General features: G+C 40.5%; 1 protein-coding gene across 1 annotated transcript; it reads right to left on the bottom strand.

Moving 5' to 3' along the window:
- Nucleotides 1-917: 917 nt before the first annotated feature.
- LOC147906011 (receptor-like protein 44) lies at nucleotides 918-1,824 on the bottom strand. Its single transcript, XM_087383493.1, has one exon. It carries the CDS (start codon nucleotides 1,822-1,824, stop codon nucleotides 991-993), a length of 834 nt encoding a protein of 277 aa, XP_087239619.1. The 3' UTR covers nucleotides 918-990.
- Nucleotides 1,825-20,625: the final 18,801 nt, after the last annotated feature.

Raw genomic sequence — 20,625 nt, 5'->3', positions numbered from 1 at the left:
CAACGGCCGTGTCTCTTCATTGCTTCCTTGGATCCGCATCGGATGTCAATCTCTCACCCTCTCTCTTCGCCCGAGACTTGTCGAAATTTTGCCTCTCAGTCCAAGAACACTCGAATCTCGATGCGCAATTGGAGCAAAAGCTTCTGCAAAACCTTCTCGTTCCTAGGGACGTCCAATCTCCAACCGGTCTCAAACCCTTCTTGCCCCAAATATTGTGCATGCAATTCCCAAACCCCCATGGCATGCTTTAGGCATTTCTGTCGAATTGCTTCCAGACGCGAGAACGTACTCTAACAGAGCAGGGAGCATTCAATCGTCTTACCTATAGACATGTAAAAACACCGACCCGAAACTCTTCCCAGCGGTTTTAATAAGATTCCTCCTGTAAATTTTTCTTAGCATAAAAGTCGCCTTGCTCATCCGCACAGAACCACCCTGTTCCCGTTATATCGCAACCCGATAGCAATGCATACAGTTTAACAGCGAATCTGAACTTTGTATTGTCCCTTTTACGTTCATTGTATACCTAGACAAAACCTGGAATTCCTACGAATGTAATCTTTGGCTCTGTCCTCGTCCGTTGACAATGATTGTTATCAAGCACAATGTGCAAGTAAGTGTGACGCTTATAATAAAAGAACACGAAGTGAAGCTCCAGTGGAGCTCGAAGAAACAAGAAAACTAACAAAACGAGGGAGAGGAAATTTTGCACCTTCAGCATCAAGACGGTATTGACAAGACAGGCCCAACTGAAAAAATCACATTCCGTCCTCATTTCGTGCTTCAATAGAAGAGACAACGTATAGAGTCACCAAATGTAGCTTCTAAATCGGCCTGCGGGCATGGCGCCACGAAAATTATGAACAATTGAAGTGTTCACCAAGTCAAGATGTTGCTGTGAAGATACGTAAGCCGCATCTGCGAATCGAGCATTACTGCATCTCAAAGACAGTAATGTATCAAAACGGTAGAAATTCTTTCTACCTCAGATTAGGATTCCGACACGAGTTGAGAGATCTTCCCCTCTTCTGCTGCAAACCCATGCTCCGTGACCCGGAGCCAGACGCATACGGCCGTAAAGCTCACGATCAGGCTTATTAATCCACTCGCCAAGCCAATGCCCACAATGGCGATGACGGAGACGCCGTGGACCGTTACCGGAGGCAGAGGGTACCCATAAAGATCCTTATTTCCAAGAAAGGAGCTGGCATTGAAGCGAGGAGCTCCTGCGGAGGTATTGGAGAGTGTTGCGGGGATGGAGCCGGAGAGCTGGTTGTCGGAGACATCGAAGGCCTTCAAGCGTTGGAGGAGGCCAAGCTGGCCGGGGATGGTGCCGGTGAGCTGGTTAAGATGGAGGTCGACGACGTTGAGGTAAGCGCAAGCACTGAGCTGGGGAGGGATGGGACCAGAGAGGTGGTTGTTGGAGAAATTCAAGCTGGTGAGGTAGCTAAGGTGGGAGAGGGAGGGGGGGATGGAGGCAGAGAGGAGGTTTGAGGAGAGGTCGATGGTTTGAAGGAAAGAGCAATTGGAGAGGCAAGGGGGGATGTAGCCAGAGAGGGAGGAGGAGTTAAGGGTGATGGAGAAGACTCGGTTGTTATTACAAGTGATGCCAGAGAGGGAAGTGGGAGAGGAGATGGGGCAAGGGGAGGCGAGGGAAGTGCTTGTCCATGAGCTGAGGACTTCTCCTCCCCTAATCTCTTGTAAAGCAGCTTTCAATTCTGTCAAACACGCTGTGTCATCCCCCTCAGATGCCTCTGCCTGCGCCACTGCCCCGCCCCCCCTCCTCCACCCTCCCATCATCACCACCCCTCCCACCACCCACATCGCTCTCTCCTTCCCTGCTCCCCCCCCCCCCCCCCCCCCCTTCCACAGCTCCCCCACACTAGCACCACCCACCACGTTGCCCTTACCATTTGTTCCACCATCGCCCTTCTCCTCCTCCTCCTCCTCCTCCTCCTCTCTCCTCCTCCTCTCTCTCCCTCTCTCCCTCTTTCCACAACAAGAGCACTCTGCTTTCCACACTTGGACATGGCTCATCTAACACCTCTCTCTCTCAACTCCAGCTCTGCATACTCTCCTTTCTATCAGGAGACACGAGCTCTGATATTGCTCACCCAACGCTGCATCTCTCTCTCTCTCTCTCTCTCTCTCCCCCTCTCCCCCCCCTAGGGCACTTATCAATAGTCGTTGCTACCCCAGCTCTGCGTACCCTCCTCTCTCTTTTCCCCTCATTTCCACTTTCATGGGGCTCAGGGACTCAAGAACGGCTAGTGTGTCCAAGGGTCGATAAAACCCCTCCCTTGCCTCTTTCAAGAAGGGACAACTACAAATTTTCCTCTCTCTCTCTCTCTCTCTCTCTCTCTCACAAGCCACAAAAAGGACCACCGATGGAGCCAAATCTCTCTCCCTCTACATCGGTCACAGATCGGCACTTATCATTCACTATATACTCCTGTCCTTCCAAGACGTGAAACCAAATCCTCCCATCCTCTCTCTCTCTCCTCATTTAGCAATCTCTCACATTTTCAGCCGGATCGTGTCACTCTCTCATCAACAGGCACTCTTCGCTAAGTCGCATCACGTCTCTGATCAATAAGCAGTCGTTGCTAACTTCCCCCGAGAGTCGAGACTTGGAACGCCGGATCCTCTCTCTCATCAACAAGCACTCTTCGCTAAGTCGCATCACGTCTCTGATCAATAAGCAATCGTTGCTAAATTCTGCCTAGGAAGGCATTCTTCGTCAAACTCTGGATGGCTTGGTGAGCTTACAATTGTTACAGTCCGACCTCGTGCAGTTATGCTCTCCCACACCTTCGAGTCGCAGAGGCAGCGGTGTCGTAGAAGAGAGAGACCAGCACCTGGGAAGGCCCTCTGGCTGCTGCGGGTGGAGTAGCCACGGTCGGCAACCAGACGAGGTTTGCTCGGATCCATCTGGTGGTAGAAAGTCGCACCTGCGAGTTCACTTATTTCTAGAATTAGTTTGGAAGACAATCCTACGGTTAACCTTATGGAATAGTGCAAGGAGAGTCAAGTAAGCCCTCTTGGCAATAACTATTATGGATTGCCCATCTTACTCATTGTATTTGAATTTTCAATAGTACTTGGCTACTCGGAGACATGCCAAATGAGTTTATTTAGCGTTGGAATCTTGTCAAATATTTTTCAATTGCCTACTTGTTAAGGAGGCTGCTCACCTTTTTGGTTTTTTAATTTAAAAAATCAGTCCTTTTCTCAAAAAGAAAAGACACGTCAAATGAGCAACATGAGTGCTATTGGATAGTGTTAGAGTGGTTGTTAATCTCCCAACCAAATTAGATCCAATTGTAAGAGAATGGCACCATCCACAGGGAAGCTACGCACTCTACCATAAAATGGATTTGTGCTAGTTCTGAAGCCTAGGCTTCCAATGCTTGTACCTAGTTTCAATCAAAATGTAATAAGGTCTTATGTTTAATCTTCTAAGAAACCATGAATGCCCTTTAGAGCATGTGTTGGATTATCACTCTATGAAGAGGTTTTGGCTTGTTGATGGGACCCTTCGCAACCTTATGAGCAATGAAAGAAACTCCAAAACATACGAACTATGGGACCTCTGTCCAACCCTAGATCATTTCATTCCATCTCCTTCCCTTTAATATTAGAAAGCTATTGTAAGGAGAACTTCAATGAATCTATACCATTAGTCATAGCCTAAAACTATTCGCCGCATATGCTAAATTTAGCATGTGCTATGTGTTCAATGTTTGTCTTCAAAGAGGTACAAGCTTAACAACCTGCCCTTTTATTGAAGAATATTTTTGCACACTCCAAGCAAAAGTAATGCCTCATTCCTTCTCCAATGTATATATCTTGTTGGCAATGTCTCATCAACCTTAGACACCTTCTCCTATGCCTTGACCACTTTCACACTATCCTCGAATTTCCCAATAAATAGATATGATGCATCTCGAGGAGTTGTCCTCACACACTAGCTTCACTCACTTGGAAAGTGCAAAAGTTAATGTAAATTATACAATAAATATAATCAAAGCTCTACTTTTTTGAAAAAATATGAGCATAGAATGATCATGCCTAATTGTGGCACCCTTGGTACAAATGCTTGGAATCACTTTAGAAACCTTTCCATAGCAAGTGTCGAAGAAAGTTATAAAATATTCTCTAGAAAGGCTAATTTTCCAAAGCATAAGTTAGTTGTAGCCATGTTTGTATCAAGACCTTTGGAACCTCTTTTTCAATATGTATAGACAACTCTTAATGTATCAATTGTACAAGAATGCCATAAATATGGCAGGGCACTCCTCTTTTGCTTCATCAATATTACCGTCCATTAGCATTGCAATCTATCCATAATTTTAGGATAGGAATGACAAATTGAAAACTGTTAGGCAGAGTATAAGGCCAATAAAAGATATTCCCTTTTTTTTTTTCAAGAGAAAAAGAACTTCCATTAATTCTTTGGAACCCAACCATACAAATAAGCAAGACTGAAAGAAGGACATTCTCCTTTAATGCATTGTAACCTAGAATAAATGTATGAACTTGCTTTGTGGCATCAATTTGTATGCACCATTGTATTATTACATTAGGCTATGGCATGAGTGCAAGTATTCAAAATGATAACCATGGATTGGATACCACCATAAATGTAAAGCTTAAAACTCAAATTTCATGTTCCTTGGAGCCTTTTACTACATATCCTTGGAATATCATTGATGTCCCTACAGCATCACCTAGTAAAGTTTCATTAGCTCCATACCATGGATGATTTTTTCGCGTTAGTTTCGTTAATAAGCGAAAGTTTTATATGGCTTGTGAAAGTTTATATGCTTTTATAAAAATAAGAGCTTAGTATATTCGCCAGAATCTGAAACTAAAATTAAAAAAAGAGCTAAGTTTAGCCTTTAAGATTATAAAATTATAAATAAAGTCCATGAAAATTCGCCAAAGTTTTATATAATAGATAAATATATTTGGAAACTTTCGCCAACATATTATATATACAATTTAAAAATTTGGGTGGATCTATAGAATTAAGCACCAAAAGAAGACTTGTGCAATCAAGTATAATCTAGTGTTAACATTTAATGTTTGCTAGAATGATAATAATGTAGAGGTTTTATCTATTTGAACATGAAGCCGTTTGATATTGCATGAAATGTAAATGCAATCCATAATCTAAAATACATGATTAATGAGCTCCTATGGTATATGTGATTTTAAACTTGCATTTGAGTCTTTAGATACTTTCCCTATATATATACTTATATAGTGATTATTTTCCTTTACTTGCTTCCTTCTTAATTTCCTATGGTTGTTTACCATGTAACTTTTTAATTTATCGTTGTACCTTCTTATTCATTTGGACTCAGTGCAAATGAAAGGTGCTATCTATCTCCACATGCACCTTCAGTTACACACAACACCCACCAAACCACACCCCCTAACCGTTACACACCGCCATCTTGGAGCCATTATGCACCGTTATGCACTGCCACCTTTTAGCTCTTATCCTTACATCCTCACACTTGCGCCTCACCTCTGTAACCCCTATTTTTTGGTGCACTGAGCACTCCATCCTACTCTTTGCCTCCTTTTTTGAAATTCCTCCATCTCTATTAAGCTCCCGACTCCTTTGGTTATGCTTCACTACATCCCAACTTCATCAACCGACTTGCTCTCCTCCTCCTCCTTCTTACCATCTCAAGTGCCTTCCCTACCATGCCTCCTTCAAACAGGTTCTCTCCTTGTACAAGTAGCCCATCCCTTCATTCAAGCCTCTATTTGTGTCCACTTATAGCTCGGCTATCAGCGCGCCAACTTCCTGTGGGCTTTATTTTCTATGTTGCAGCCTTATCTCCTCTGCAATTCTACTACGTACTCCACATTCAAGGTCGTTACTCAACTCGCAAGGTCTCGTTCTTCCCTCTCTTGCAACTGCAAGCACTATGGCTCTCATAGGCAGCTAGGCTATCCACTAGTACCTTGGTGCTGCTGTCCCTTTTCTGTGTGTTGATATAGTAGCTACGGCTTTTTGTTGGAGCTTTTTGTCGTAACAACTCCTCTTTTACTTTTAGCTTCTCTTCTGTCTCTTTTTGCTCACTAATTCCTCGCTAACTGTGGTGTCCTGTTACTTCCATTTGCACATTGAGCAACCGTTCCATTGTTTGTAGCCTACTATGCGTAGAGCATGTTCAGAAGAAGAGCAAGCTGCTTCTGAACCTAGTATTTGAATACATGGACACAGATTTAAAGAAGTACATGGATCTTCATGGATAGAGTAGTAACGGGTTACGGCACCCGGAATCCATTGCCAGTGAAACTGATTTGGGTCCATTCAATTGTATTAAAGAAGCTCATAAATTCGAACTACATAACGATTTATACTTGATAATTCTGAAAAACAAGTAGTTGCAAAGCTGTGGAATTATATATATAATATGAGACCATGGTGGCTTGCCACGAGCTACCCACTAGATCTTAAATGAGACCACCTATGGGATCAAATTCTAGAGGTGGGGAGGAGGGCATTCCTTTTTCTAAGGTGTATTAATTAATTTGATTATTTTAATTTGATTATTTTTAAAGGAATGGGTTAAAGCCGACGGCACTGCCACTTAGGTGGTCATAATGTAGGCCGTTATGAGATATTAGGTTGTGACAGAGTGCAGCTTGGTCTTTTCTCTCGTAGATTGCCTTCCTCTCGTCTCCCATGCTCGACACCTTCGCTATCGTCATTTGTGAGTCGTGAGGCTTCGCCTTTCAAGTTTCTATCGTGACGCTTCGCCATTTTGTGTAAGTTGGAGCCTGGAGGTGGTTTTATGGTCTCGCGAGTCGTTACTCGTAGTGTTCTGTGTCGTAAAATATGGGCGTGATCACGAATCACGATTCGCGTTAGTAGTTAGTAGTTACGTTGTGTGCCGGAAGTTCTCAGATGGCAGAAGTTTGCTCATCTTCATTGCAGCGCTGCTTTCCTGCTGGAGGGTTTTGTGGACGCTAGGTCGTACTATCAACCGGGGGAGTGAAGTCCTACGAGGATCTTGCATTTGAATAACTCGTTTGCTTGTTAGTCGATCTCCGTGCATCCTTTGCGTCTTCCACGAAAGGGACGACTCATGGATACCACTTCATCACAAATTTTACCTGCGTTGGACTGTCACTTAATCGATGTTGCCACGGAAGAGGATGTCTGAATTTCTTCTCAGTCTTCTTGCAGGTTCCCCGCATTCATCGGGCCCGTCCGAATTCGCCTCGTCCCCCGTGGCTTCTGGTTAGAGCAGAAACGCATCATTTTACGTTCCACGCAAATGTGTTCAGTTTGTCTAGCCATTGGCTCTTCTGTTATAGACGTTTTCAACTTGTTCTATATCGCAAGTCTGACAGCAAACTTCTTGCAGCATCACCGGCCAAGTCGCCAACGACCACAACCGCTTCTCAGTCCTCAGCGGCCAGCTCTCCGTCTGCATCTCCCTCGCCCTCCTTGGGAAAATCTCTACCTACAGTTCCAGCATCTTCTCCTTCAGGTGCTTCATCAGAACTAAACGGTTTGCTAGTCTAATAATATGCATCGTTTGCTAGTATCGCACCGTGTAAAATATATATCTTTTATAGTATGAACCCCTCGCCAGCTACACTTCACATTCGTTAATGAAGATTTCGTGTTTGTCACAGAGACGGAGCCCGGTTTGGGAGGGCTTGCCCACAACTTGATTATTCCTTCAGCAGGTCCGAATAGGGGCTCAACCAGCAGCACATCTGGGGTGTCCGTCTCGGTTTCCCTATGCATATTTGCGGCTCTCACTATCGCTGCCGTTCACGTCCAGCAAGTTTAAACGTGCTCAGTTCTCCGGCGCGCTTGTAATTGTTAACTCGCATTTTATGTCAAACTTCTGAAGATAGTAGACCTGATCTGTAACTACACGTTTCCTTCGAGCCAGAGTTTCATGGGTACCCGGTACATTGTTATTAGGCTAGAGTTTCATGGGTATTTGGCACCCACCCGGTACATTGTTATTAGGCTAGGGTGAAGACTTGCTACAGCATGGCTTTCAAATGCACCTTGCTGCCCAGACCAACTTCGGCCCATGATCCATCCTCATTGTATCTCTTGCGCTACGACCATGTTGTAGACTCGTATGATGTTTGGAGAGTCAGGTTCTCACTGTCCAGTGCTCTCTCTTGCTGTAGAATCTTCGGTCTCTAAGTCACCTACAGAATGATAGAAATTAGGATGATGATGGATGAATGATTGATGAGATTGATCGAAAGATGTGAGCAAGCGTAATGATTCATCCGTCCAAAGAGGGAGGAGATAAACATTGAGAGAGTGATGAGATGAACATTGAGAGCAGTCGTGCTGATTCAGAAGGCAGCTGGTGGAGAGTAAAGGTCAACAACACTGAAACTGAGAAGCTATTCTGTTCATTGGAGCTGGTTGGTATGGTTTGCTTAGCGTCACCTTCTCCAGCTGCAACGCCCATCATCGACCTTTCCACTTCAGTTTCCTCCAAAAATTACAGGAGATGAAGAAGAGGAGATAAAGTCCGACGCCAAAATGCAAACTACTTTCCTTCTCAATGCCATTGTGTGCCAAGATTAATGAATTTAGCCATCACGCTGCAACATCACTTGTTGCGCTGCCTGCTTTGGCCCCAACTCTCAACAGGGTTTGGCTTGTTTGCTGGCCCTCTTCAACCACCATAATAGAGTACCAGAGAAAGCGCTGACCAAAACTAGACTGTTTAAGCAATCCTGAAACAAGATCAGGCTTAATCGGACCTGTGACCCAGCAGACCTGTACCAATATGTCCGAACAGGGGGAGTTGCTGGCGGTTTCTTGCGACAGCCAAAGCATCACGGAAGCGGTCTGCAAAAGATGAGAGCTGTGGGTGTCTTCCGACGTTCGAGTTGTGAGGGCAAACTATAGCTCTAACATCTTTCTCTCCAATGGTAGGCTATACCTGCAGTGCTCTAACCCCTCCCGCGCTCGCGCTGCTAGAATCCCTCTCGGGGAATCACACCATACACCGTGTGACCGTTGTTTTGTTCATCTCCAAGGACCGGGCTACGGGCACCATGGGTCGTGCACCAGTAAACCCAAAACATCTGAGTACGAGGGGTTGATGGATCCTCAAGCCTAGTGTCATGATGAGCTTGGAAGAAACAGCATCGATACTGACACTAAGGGCGTCGAAGCTGCTCAACATAGTCTTGAAAACTGAAGATGTCGGCTTGAAAACTATCGACCGAAACAACTGTTGTGCTTCCCCTCTGCAATTATTTCCTGCAGTAAGCACTGAGGGATTTCTCAGACTACCTTCGTTGGGTGCACTGCTCCCTACGTTACTGTGTGTTGAGACCGAAACTTAGTCATTGTTGGCATCTCCTTTTGTGGATTACGTTATATGTCAATAGTAGTACATCGAGGTTTCCCTATGGCATTAACTTGATCGCGCACCACCTTTCATTGACACCACCTTTGATTGAGAGCACAATCCGCACTGCGCAGAGCTTTTCTTTTTTATATAATAATATATCCAGACAATCGACTCCCTCCATCGACCATCCACTACTAATCACCGCCCCGTTGATCGATGCAGCCCGAATCTTGCTCTCAGTAGAAGGACCGGTACCCTTCTTCTCTATCTCTCTCGTGATCCAGCAGTGACGATCTTTTCTGCATCTTTCGATTGGCACTGGGCAGCATCACAATTTCTCGTATGTGAGTATCCCACTCAGGCATCTCTCCCTCTAATTTTAGACGTGTAGTTTTCTCGTCCGATTCATGTTTTTTTTAAAGCTAGTTCTTTGATTCTTTGAGTTGAACACCTATTTCATTAATTTTGGACTCTTGCACTGTCCAAATTCATTTTGTGAGATAATTCTGGATAAAACATTTCAAAAAAAGAGGCTCTTATAAAACAAAACATTGAGTCAAAAAGGAAGATTTAAAAAAATCAAATTAGAAAAAATGACGTGAGATGTTAAAAATAGAGTACATCACATTGTTAAAAGAGACAAAAAAGTAAGATTTTAAAAAATCAAATTAGAAAAAATGGCGTGACATGTTATGAAAACTAGAGTACATTTCAAAAAGAGCACATCACATTTGTAAAGAAGTAGATCATATTACTCAAAGCCATATGGTGCCAAAAAACACCTTAATACAGTCTCTCTTAACATCATCTTAACATCACATTTGTACAAGAAGTACTAGATCATATTACTCAAAGCCATATGGTGTCAAAAAACACCTTAATACAAGGCCATATGGTGTCAAAAAACACCTTAATACAAAGCCATATGGTGTCAAAAAACACCTTAATACAGTCTCTCTTATCTAAGTCTAGAAGATCTCATCATTGGTCTCTCTTATCTTCTCAACAACCCAATCCTTCACTGCCTCCACAGCTGTATCCTCAACATAATTACATGAGAAGAAGAAGTTTAAGCAATCACAAATTGTTTCTTTATAATTTCTCTGAGAGGCTCTTATTGTTCTCTCAGCATCCGCATCAAATCGCCCATGACGAGAGCTACGATAACGCAGGTTACTTAAGAAATCTAATAGATCTTGTCGTGCTTTTATCATACGTCTTAGAAGTCTTTCACTGTCTGCTATCTTGAGAGTCTCCTCCCTCTCTGCGTGCCTTTGTGCAGCAAATTCCTCTCTCTCCATGTGTGTCAAAGGAGAACCTTGTCGAATTCTGGCCTCTCTCTGTGCTCCTTGGTCAGCAATCCATTCTTTGAGATTGTTAATTCCGAACTCCACGTCTTCGACAATGCCAAGGACATCCATGGGTGGGGAGATGATAAAGAAAGGGAGATGGACTACGATGCAAGAAAGAAGAGAGTGTCTGCGGAGGAAGAACTAGGATAGAAGATTACTTGGTTATCAAGATGGATGAAAGAAGACTCTGAGAGTGTTTGCGGAAGGACTAGGATAGAAGAATACAAGTTAATGAGAAGCACTAGGATGCAAGAAAGAAGAGAGTGTATGCAAAAGAACTATGATAGAAGAATACTTGGTTATCAGGATGGATGAAAGAAGACTCTGAGAGTGTTTGCGGAAGGACTAGGATAGAAGAATACAAGAAGAATACAAGTTAATGTGAGAAGCACTAGGATGGATGAAAGAAGAGAGTGTTTGTGGAAGAACTAGGATAGAAGAATACTTGGTTATCAAGATGGATGAAAGAAGACTCTGAGAGTGTTTGGGGAAGGACTAGGATAGAAGAATACAAGTTACTCAGAAGGATACTTGGTTATCAGGATGGATGAAAGAAGACTCTGAGAGTGTTTGCGGAAGGACTAGGATAGAAGAATACAAGTTACTCAGAAGGACTAGGATGTAAGAAATAAGAGAGTGTTTGTGGAAAGACTAGGATGGAAGAATACAAGTGCACTAAGGCACGATGTGTTCACTACGATAAGGATAAGGGTTGGAATAAAGTGAGTGGCACGATGTGTTCACTATGATAAGGGTTGGAATAAAGCGAGTGGAGATTGAATGCTCTACTTTAAGTGAGTGGAGATGATAAGGATAAGGGTTGGAATAAAGTGAGAGAAGCATTGCGAATGCTCTACTTTAAGTGAGTGGAGACTGTCCAACTGAATAAAATTCTCATTACACAAGGATTTATTTCCAAATAATCACATCATCACACATTCATATCATAAAATTGTGTGCATGAAGAAATATATTACAAATATTACATCATCACATATTCATATCAAAATTCTCATCACACAAGGATTTATTTTCAAATAATCACATCATCACACATTCATATCATAAAATTGTGTGCATGAAGAAATATATTACAAATATTACATCATCACATATTCATATCAAAATTCTCATCACACAAGGATTTATTTTCAAATAATCACATCATCACACATTCATATCATAAAATTGTGTGCATGAAATAAATATATTACAAATATTACATCATCAAATATTCATATCAGAATTCCCATCACACAAGGATTTATTTCCAAATAATCACATCATCACACATTCATATCATAAAATTGTGTGCATAAAGAAATTATATAAATATCATGATTATGCCACTTAAGTAATAAGTCACAAATTGGTGTATAATCAACAAAAACTACAAACACAACATCATACATGCATCACAACTCTTGTGATGCTTCTAGTGGAGACTCTGGCAACTCTTCGGACGCTTCCAATGGAGGCTGTGGTACTGTAGATGTACACTCGGTCTCTACTTCTTTTGTAGTATGTAGTGCTTTCGGAGTAGACTCAGTATCCTCTTCCTTAAATGCAAGCGGAGGCGGTGGCAACTCTTCTGATGCTTCCAGTGGAGGCTGTGGTGCTGTAGGTGTACATTGGGTCTCTACTTCTTCTGTAGTATGCAGTGCTTTCATAGTAGACTCAGTCTCCTCTTCCTTAAAGGGAAGCTCTGGTATTGCTTCAGTTGCACGTTGTATTCTAATGGTAGCAATTAGGTCTCGAATGATTTCAGCCCTAAACAATTGTATATCCTCCTCTGAATATTTGAGCTCCAAAGAGTCTTCCGATGAGATCTGTGGCATAAGTGAGAAAATTTCTTTGAAAATCAACATGCAGTTGTAGGCAACTCTCCACCCACAACTATGCCCATCTTCCTGCTCTACTACTAAACGCTTTTGGAAGTCTACCGAGTCTTTGTACTGTCCTGTTTCTCTGATAGCAGATACCAACTTCTCAATCGACCTGCTCATCGTGACATATTAAAAAAACTTAGTGTATCTATCACATAAGGTACATAATATAGAAGTAACAACAGATTAATAGAATACTTACGTTTGCACTGAGCCATGAAAGCCTGCAATGGAGTTAACAAACCAACAATAGTTGTCTTCAAGGTTCCAAACCACCAGACTCCAATGTTCCCTACATGAATAATTAAGAACCATTATTATTTAACACAATGTTGCCAGTACAAGATGAAAATAAAGGTTGCCATGATACTTACATCTCATGATATGCCATAAATAGGACTCGCACGCCATGTAAATGTAAAGGCTGTAATAATTTACAAACATCGGCTATTGTCTTTCTGCTATCGCTAAGTATAGGAGAAAGGAGGGAATCCAACATATACGCACGATTTTGTACGACTCTACCAAATCGTGAGATAACTAAACTGCACCAACAAATAAATGAATATTAGCTTATTAGATTTAATCAAAATAAATGAATATTAGCTTATTAGCTTATTAGATTAAATCAAAATATTGAATTATCAAGTAGAGAAAAAGTTTGTATCAAACCTGAGAATGGCCATCATAACGTTGTTATTGACCTCATTTGAAGCTCTAGAGAGAATTGAAATCTCTTCTCCCCCAAATTCAAGATACTGAGGTCTATGTTGAATCATAACCCTAACATTAAAAGAGCTTCCCAATTCTTTTAATGAGGCCATGTTTGTAGAGTTGAGGTCATCTATCCTCTTTGACTCTTTGATGGCATTCATTTCGCAATCAATGATTGCTCGAATGGTACATGTTATAAATGCATAGAGATGCAAATCCGTATATGTTGATAGTGTGGTGTCATTTTGCATCTCAAAAATTTGACCAAGTACCAAAAAGCAATTGTAGCCCACCCTCCATCCACAATTATAGATGTGGCTATTATCTTGATGTGATACCTGACATGTTATATACTCTATTTGTTGTGCCAAGTCACATTGCCGCATTACTATGTCGATAGCATCTACTAATTTTCGAGCTGATCTGCATATCAAAACATATAACAACAGTGAATATGTGCATTGCATATCAATCTACATGTCAAGAAGTGACAACAAGTGTAGTCTATACTTACTCTAACACATTGCCATGGACGGATGTCATTGAGTTTGCAAAGAAGCACTTCTTCGCAAGGATGTCCACGACTACCAGACTCCAATGTGAGCTGCATTATCAATAAAGAATAATTACTGTGTTTGAGACAATTCTAGCAAATGCAATAGGAAAAACAAGTAGGGTTTGATGCTTACTTCTCATAATATGCTGTAAAAATAACTCGTGCGTCATTCATAGGAATGTGCTTCAACCACTTGCAAACATTCTCTATGGTTTCTTCTTTGTTGATAAGCACTTCCGAAATACGAGGATCGAGCATATATGAAACGCTTTGTATATTTTGCGGAAAATTTGCTATAACATTGCTATATTTAAAAAAAAAGTATTAGCTTCTTGGGTTTAATCAAAATAAGCAAAGTATAAAGCCAAGGAAAAGGCTGCATCAAACCTGAGGATGGTTGTAATGACTTTGACATTAACCTCATTCTTAGGATTCAAGAGGATTGAAATCTCTTCTTCACCAAATTCAAAAAAATGAGGTTGTTGTCGAATTAACAACATAGCAGTGAATGAACTTCCAATCTGCTCCAATAGATTCATATTTTTATGACTCATCTTATTGAGGGAGTAGTCTACATCGTATTCTTCTTCACTTGCTATGTCCTCCACATCCTCCTTCTGCCATAAAAATATAAAAAAGTTATGCGATGTACACATCCCAAATAAAGGCTTAAACAAGCAGATAAGGTTTCATATATGCTTTCATTAGTGTAAGTCTCTCCTCTGCTTGGAGCAAAAATTTAAAAAGGTTTCATACACGCTTTCATTAGAGTGAGTCTCTCCTTCTCTTGGATGAAAATTTTAAAAAGTTATGAGATTTACACATCCCAAATAAAAATAATGGTTTAAATAATCATAGAAGTATAAAGATAGCATGCTTTCATTAGACAAGTTATGAGATTTATACATCCCAAATAAAATTAATGGTTTAAATAATTATAAAAGTATAAAGATAGTATGCTTTCATTAAACTCATTCTCTTCTCCTTTTGGAGGAAAATATAAAAAAGTTATGAGATTTATACATCCCACTTAAAGGCTGGAACAAGTATACAAGTATAAAGATAAGGTTTTATACATGCTGCAATGTAGTCATATTTTCATGTTGTTTCCCAATGGTAGTAATTAGATGCTGAATACTCTCAGCCCGAAATGCTAGCAGATCAGCTTCTGTATATGATTCCATTTTGACTGGTAACTCCAGATCAAAAATCTCTCTAAGAAACAACATGCAGTTGTAGGCGACTCTCCACCCACAACTGTGTCCATCTTTTTGCTCCACTGGCAGACGTCTTTTGAATTCTACTTGATCTTGTTGCTCCGTGGTTGTTCTGACAGCAGATACTAGCCGATATGCAGCACTGTCCAGCATGACATATGAAATATATTAATATGTCATGATCATAAGATACAAAATAAGAAAGTATCAAAAATATTAAGAGAATAATTACCTTGGGGAGTTGGCATGATAGCCTTCTATTGAATTCACAAACCATAAATGGTTGAGTTCAAGGTCCCAGAAGATCAGACTCCAATGTGAGCTACACGACCAGAATAAAAATGATTATTGTTTTACACAAACTTGCCAAAGAAATAGTAAAAATAAGGTTAGAGTTGATACTTACGCCTCATGATAAGGCATTAAGATGACTCGCACCCCATCTAAATTCAAAGGGCTTAACCAGGTACAGACATCTTCTATAGTCTTTTGAGGAGAGCTAAGAATAGAAGAAAGGAGAGCATCGAGCATGTAGACACGATGCTGCACTGTACTAGGAAGTTGAGAAATAACTACACTGCACCAAGAAATAAACAAACATTAGCTCATAGAATTGATTTGCATTCTGCACTAGGAAACTGATATATAACTGAACTGTGAATAAATAAACAAATGTTAGCTTATTGAAGTAGCAATAAATAAATAAACATTACCTGAGAATGGCCAAGATAACATTGTCATTAACCTCTTTTAAAGGATTGGAGAGGATTGAAACCTCCTCTCTACCAAAGCTTAAATACTGAGGTTCTCGTTTCAAAACGATCTTAACTTGAAATGAGCTCTCCATTTTATCTAATGCAGCTAAATTTGATTTTTCAATCAAATTTAGAGGTGGTTGCATTGTTGAAGTGGAAGGGAGTGCCTCCGTATTGACTTCATCCATTTCTTCTCCCTCTATTGCCTGTAAATAAATATGAGAGATTAGAGTCATTATCTTTAAATTTAAATCTTATTTAAAAAATTGTATTTAGTTGAGAAATAGAGAGTTCATACCGCTAAGTATTGTCGTAGTGGCCTTTTTTCATAACCCTGAGAGCCATAATTATCAAAGAGGGCATCATCATATTTGTCTTCATCCACCAACCTCTCTGTGAATGGGTCATGTAAGTCCATCTTTTCATCATTAACAACTGGGACATTATGATCTTCAAGGTAATCATCCATGTCATCGGTGTCCTTGTGGTCTATCTCTTTTTCATAGCCTGTGGTTAGATCTGCTTGAAGCTGGAAATAGGCCATGAAATGCTTATTTTCAATAATATTGGTGGAGTTGCCTTTTCTTAGGAGATCCTCAAATAAATATCCCATCCTGCACAAGGTGACCTCCCAACCTGCCGGCAGCAAATTCTCCATCATGGTAAGCAAGAGACTCCCACTTTTTGCAGGACTTCCGTAGTTGTTTTTCTGATAATGTATGGACCTGGGAATATGTTGCTCTTCTAGCATCAATCTCAAATTATTTGAATTCCCTCTTATGTTCTTTTGTAAAGAGTGATCAGGGTTGGGACTCCGCATACATAGAAAGAATAATTCAAGAGTTTGAATCGCTATGCCACATTCTCTCTTGCCTCTCTTTGCTGCATAAACACCACTATAGATCTTCAAATCTGATGAATATGCTCGCTCTAGAGTAACCTGCATGGCTTCTTTGTCTTTTTTATCAACAAATATGACAATGTTACAAATCGCCACTTTGCTAATGGTGGTATATACTATTCTATCAATGAAGTTATGGATATCATCGCTAGAAACTTCATTGATAAAGAATAGTTGTGGCTTATCCCATGCTGACTCATTCTTAAAGAAGTCATCTTCTGAGACTCCCCTGAAGTTGACAAGCTTTCCAGACTCTGCCGTAACCTCTACATTGAATTGAAAGCTTTGGTGCATATCTGTTGGCATTCTTATCTCGCTGATTAATCTTTCCACATATGCAACCACCTGTTGTGGGATCTCTTTTCTCATATAAGAGGTTACTATTTCCGACCCATCTTCATCCTTTTTAATCCACCTGTTGGCCCATAGCTTTACCTTGGGTGTTGACAAAGAAGCTATATGCTTCACCACATTATAGTCAATGTTGCAATGAGTAAGTGGAATTTGTTTCTCTGACAGCAAATACTTGATGGCACTATGCACTGCATCACGCCTCACCTGTACATTGATGCATTCTTCCATGCAGTGGTCTTTGTCTTTTTTTCCAAAAAACCATTCTTTCTTTAAAATTCTTTGTGCTGCCATGGATGCATACTTATCAGGTAAGTACTTTACAGGCCTCCACATCCTTGCCGTCAACTCCTTCTTATCCATTACCTTTGACTTGCCGGAGATAAACAAAGGAGCTTCATAGGTCAGCTGTCCACGCTCACAAGCAATGCACGTTTCAAGCATCTCATTGAACACTTCAACAGGACGAAAGATGATAGAAGTATAGTCGGCATATCTGTCCCTCACCACCTTGAGGCTTGTCATACTTTCTTCCCGCTCTTGGGTTCCCCTAGGCACAACTGCACTCAAAGAAGTATAAAAGTTTGTGAGTGTGTCGGCGTCTGCTTTTGTGACCTTTCGCTTCAAATCAGGATTTGGGGAACCAAATGTTGTCCATATCACCCTTGCCTTCTGTAAGACCTCTGATGTTGAGGATATCTTACGCTTTCCATGGACATAATGATTAAGTCTTTCGGACTCAATCAAATACTTAATCTCATGCTTGAATATACAGATCGTTGCAGGATAATAATGGAATGAGCTTATCTTTACAAATTGTTCTGGAGTGAGTCTTTTGCCCTCCTTTGCTTCCCTTGCGATCTGATTACAAGCATAAGCCCAATGTTGACCATCAATGGGCTGGAATCTGCAATGAAGGAGAAATTCCTTCTTGACTTCCTTTAGCATATTCTCTCCTTGTGCCTCTTCGCCTCGTTCATGTGGAATATTTTTTAGAGTGTTTTTAAAGAATTGACTGAAGATCTCCTCGAAATGTGTAGGCCCTGTAAATGTTATTTGATCCAGAAAACTATTTTTGGTTGGACAAAACATTATTGGGCGCAAGACCACATTACTTGCCACAGGTTTCTTGCCATCTCTCAAAGCCTCGTATATTTGCATTGCATAGGATATATCAAGGCTTCGGCTATTAGTAAACAGAGCTGCAGCTTCCACATCTTTGGCATTCACAAACCACGTCCTTTGACCCCAGATATATCCCACATCATCATCTGTAACTGCTTCATTAAGACGCAGATTAAGATTTTTAATTGATGTGAGTTCATCTTGATCATCTTCAGCCTCGGATTCTGAGTCTTCTTCATCTTTCTCTTTTTTTGACCGTTTTTCATCCACATTATCTTTCTCTACAGTGGGACGATGTCTTTTCTTACTGCTTGGAACCGTGGCTCTTGCAGTACTAGCCTTTTGCATTTCACGTCGTGGCTTGCTAGCAAGAGCTTCTAGCATAACTGCAGTGGATCGACCTTGATCTTCTTCAATTTTTGCTAATTCCCGTGCACTCAAGGCTTGTTTTTCATCATCCTTAGTTACATTCACCATTTCTGGCTCTACAAGTTTGCGCTCATCTTCTACAGGTTTGTGACAGTGTGCCTGTTCTTCTTGTCCCTGCATTGAAGTCTGAGCTTTTTGATCTCCTTCATGTGATGATTCTTGCATATGGAGAGCATATTCTGCATCCTGAAAGTATTCAAGCATTATCTTTGCATGCATCCTTTTTGCCACCACACTAGGAAATTGCTCCCAAGTATATGAAAGAGTCTCCAATGCCCTTTGCAACTCTGGAAACTTTGATGGTTGAGGAGGAGGCATCACAAAGGTCTTTGCGTCTCTCCTTGACACAATAAAATGCATACCGCCAACTTCAGGATCTGAACTCTTTGTTAAAATATCCACAAAGGTGTCTTTTCGCTGAATTATTATGCCTACTACAAGGCTTGAAGTCATATCTTTTTTGAAGAAAGTAGCATCCCATGGATCTTCAACACCATTGAACTCCCTTTTTGACATAAGTAGAAAGAGTCTCTTTTCCTTTTGATGAAGAAACCAGGCTCTTCTACCCATGTGATATCGAGTCCACCTACCAAAGCCATTGGGGCTATATTCCTTTCCTTTGAAATTCAAAGTGACATCAGAAACCCATTCTCTGATCTCAGAGTCATCTAGCATAGCCATCACATTAGCTGATTGCTCCATAATCCTACAAGAAAAGATAATGAAGAATTTAGATACATACAAGTAAAGTACAATATACAACCCTTGATACAATAAATGTGGAAAATAGCCCAAAAGGCTTTACAAGGCTTCATATGGCAATAAATGTGGGAAATAGCCTAAAAGGCTTTACAAGGCTTAAATATTTGTACAAATGTAAAAGAATTAGCCAATAAAGCTTTACAAGTAATATAAAATGTCGTCTAGTGATAAAGCTTCAATCTTCGTGAAGATTCATGTAATCTGTCCATCCATTGATATCTGAGCACTGATACCCAACTATTGCAATCTATCCACTAAAAACTGTTCCACTGATATCCACTTATGCAGCCCACATGATATCCACTTATGCATCCCACTGATACTCGTTAATTAGTGAATGGTTGGGATGGTCGGGTTTATTACAAGGCGCTTCATATGACAATAAATGTAAAAAATAGCATAAAAGGCTTTACAAGGATTTTTATGACAATAAATGAGCTTAAATATTTATACAAATGCAATAAAAATAACCAATAATCATCAAGCTCCAATATGTCCCATGACATGTAATCTGTCCACTGATATATGCAATCTGTCCACTGATATCTGCTCATGCAATCTGTCCACTGATATTTGCTCATGCAATCTGCCCACTGATAAACTTCTTGGTAAATGGTAAAAGGTCTTATTTAATAGCATGTTATGAGTGTTAAACCGCATGTGAGCGAAGGGACTGACAACGAATAGGAACTAGTTAGAAAAATTTGAGCATGGCTTCGATTGGCAACTTGGAGAATTGTCTCTCCTCTAAGGCAATCTAATGTATGCTAAACTATGCTAAACCAACCGTCGAAGCGAAGAAAAGCAATAAATAATTTCTTTTTCTGTGTTCATTTTAATGTGCTGGGGTTTAAGAGGCTTAAATATGCAAAAGAAGGGGTTGTGATGTAGAGGCTAAACCTGCATGTGATATAAATAAAGAACAAGTATCTAAAGAAAAGTTAACATTTTTCAATTTAAAAGATGAATATATATAAAAACATTATCTCACTTTCAAAATAAACCATAAATTCACTCTTTTATAATTTTTTAAAAGTATAATATAAAGTATGTAAATATATAAAACTCTCTTTACTTTCTCTCTCTCTCTCTCTCTCTCTCTCTCTCTACTCCTAAATCTCTTTGCAGCCATAGTCAAGACACCTCATTCTCTCTCTTAATCTCTCTCTCTCTCTCTATAACTCTTAAGTATTTTTCATTCCT

The sequence above is a fragment of the Dipteris shenzhenensis genome, chromosome 1, assembly GCF_047967505.1.
Source record: "Dipteris shenzhenensis isolate YYH24624 ecotype China chromosome 1, Dip_SZ_1.0, whole genome shotgun sequence".
NCBI lineage: Eukaryota > Viridiplantae > Streptophyta > Polypodiopsida > Gleicheniales > Dipteridaceae > Dipteris > Dipteris shenzhenensis.
This window is presented reverse-complemented; position numbering and strand designations above follow the sequence as displayed.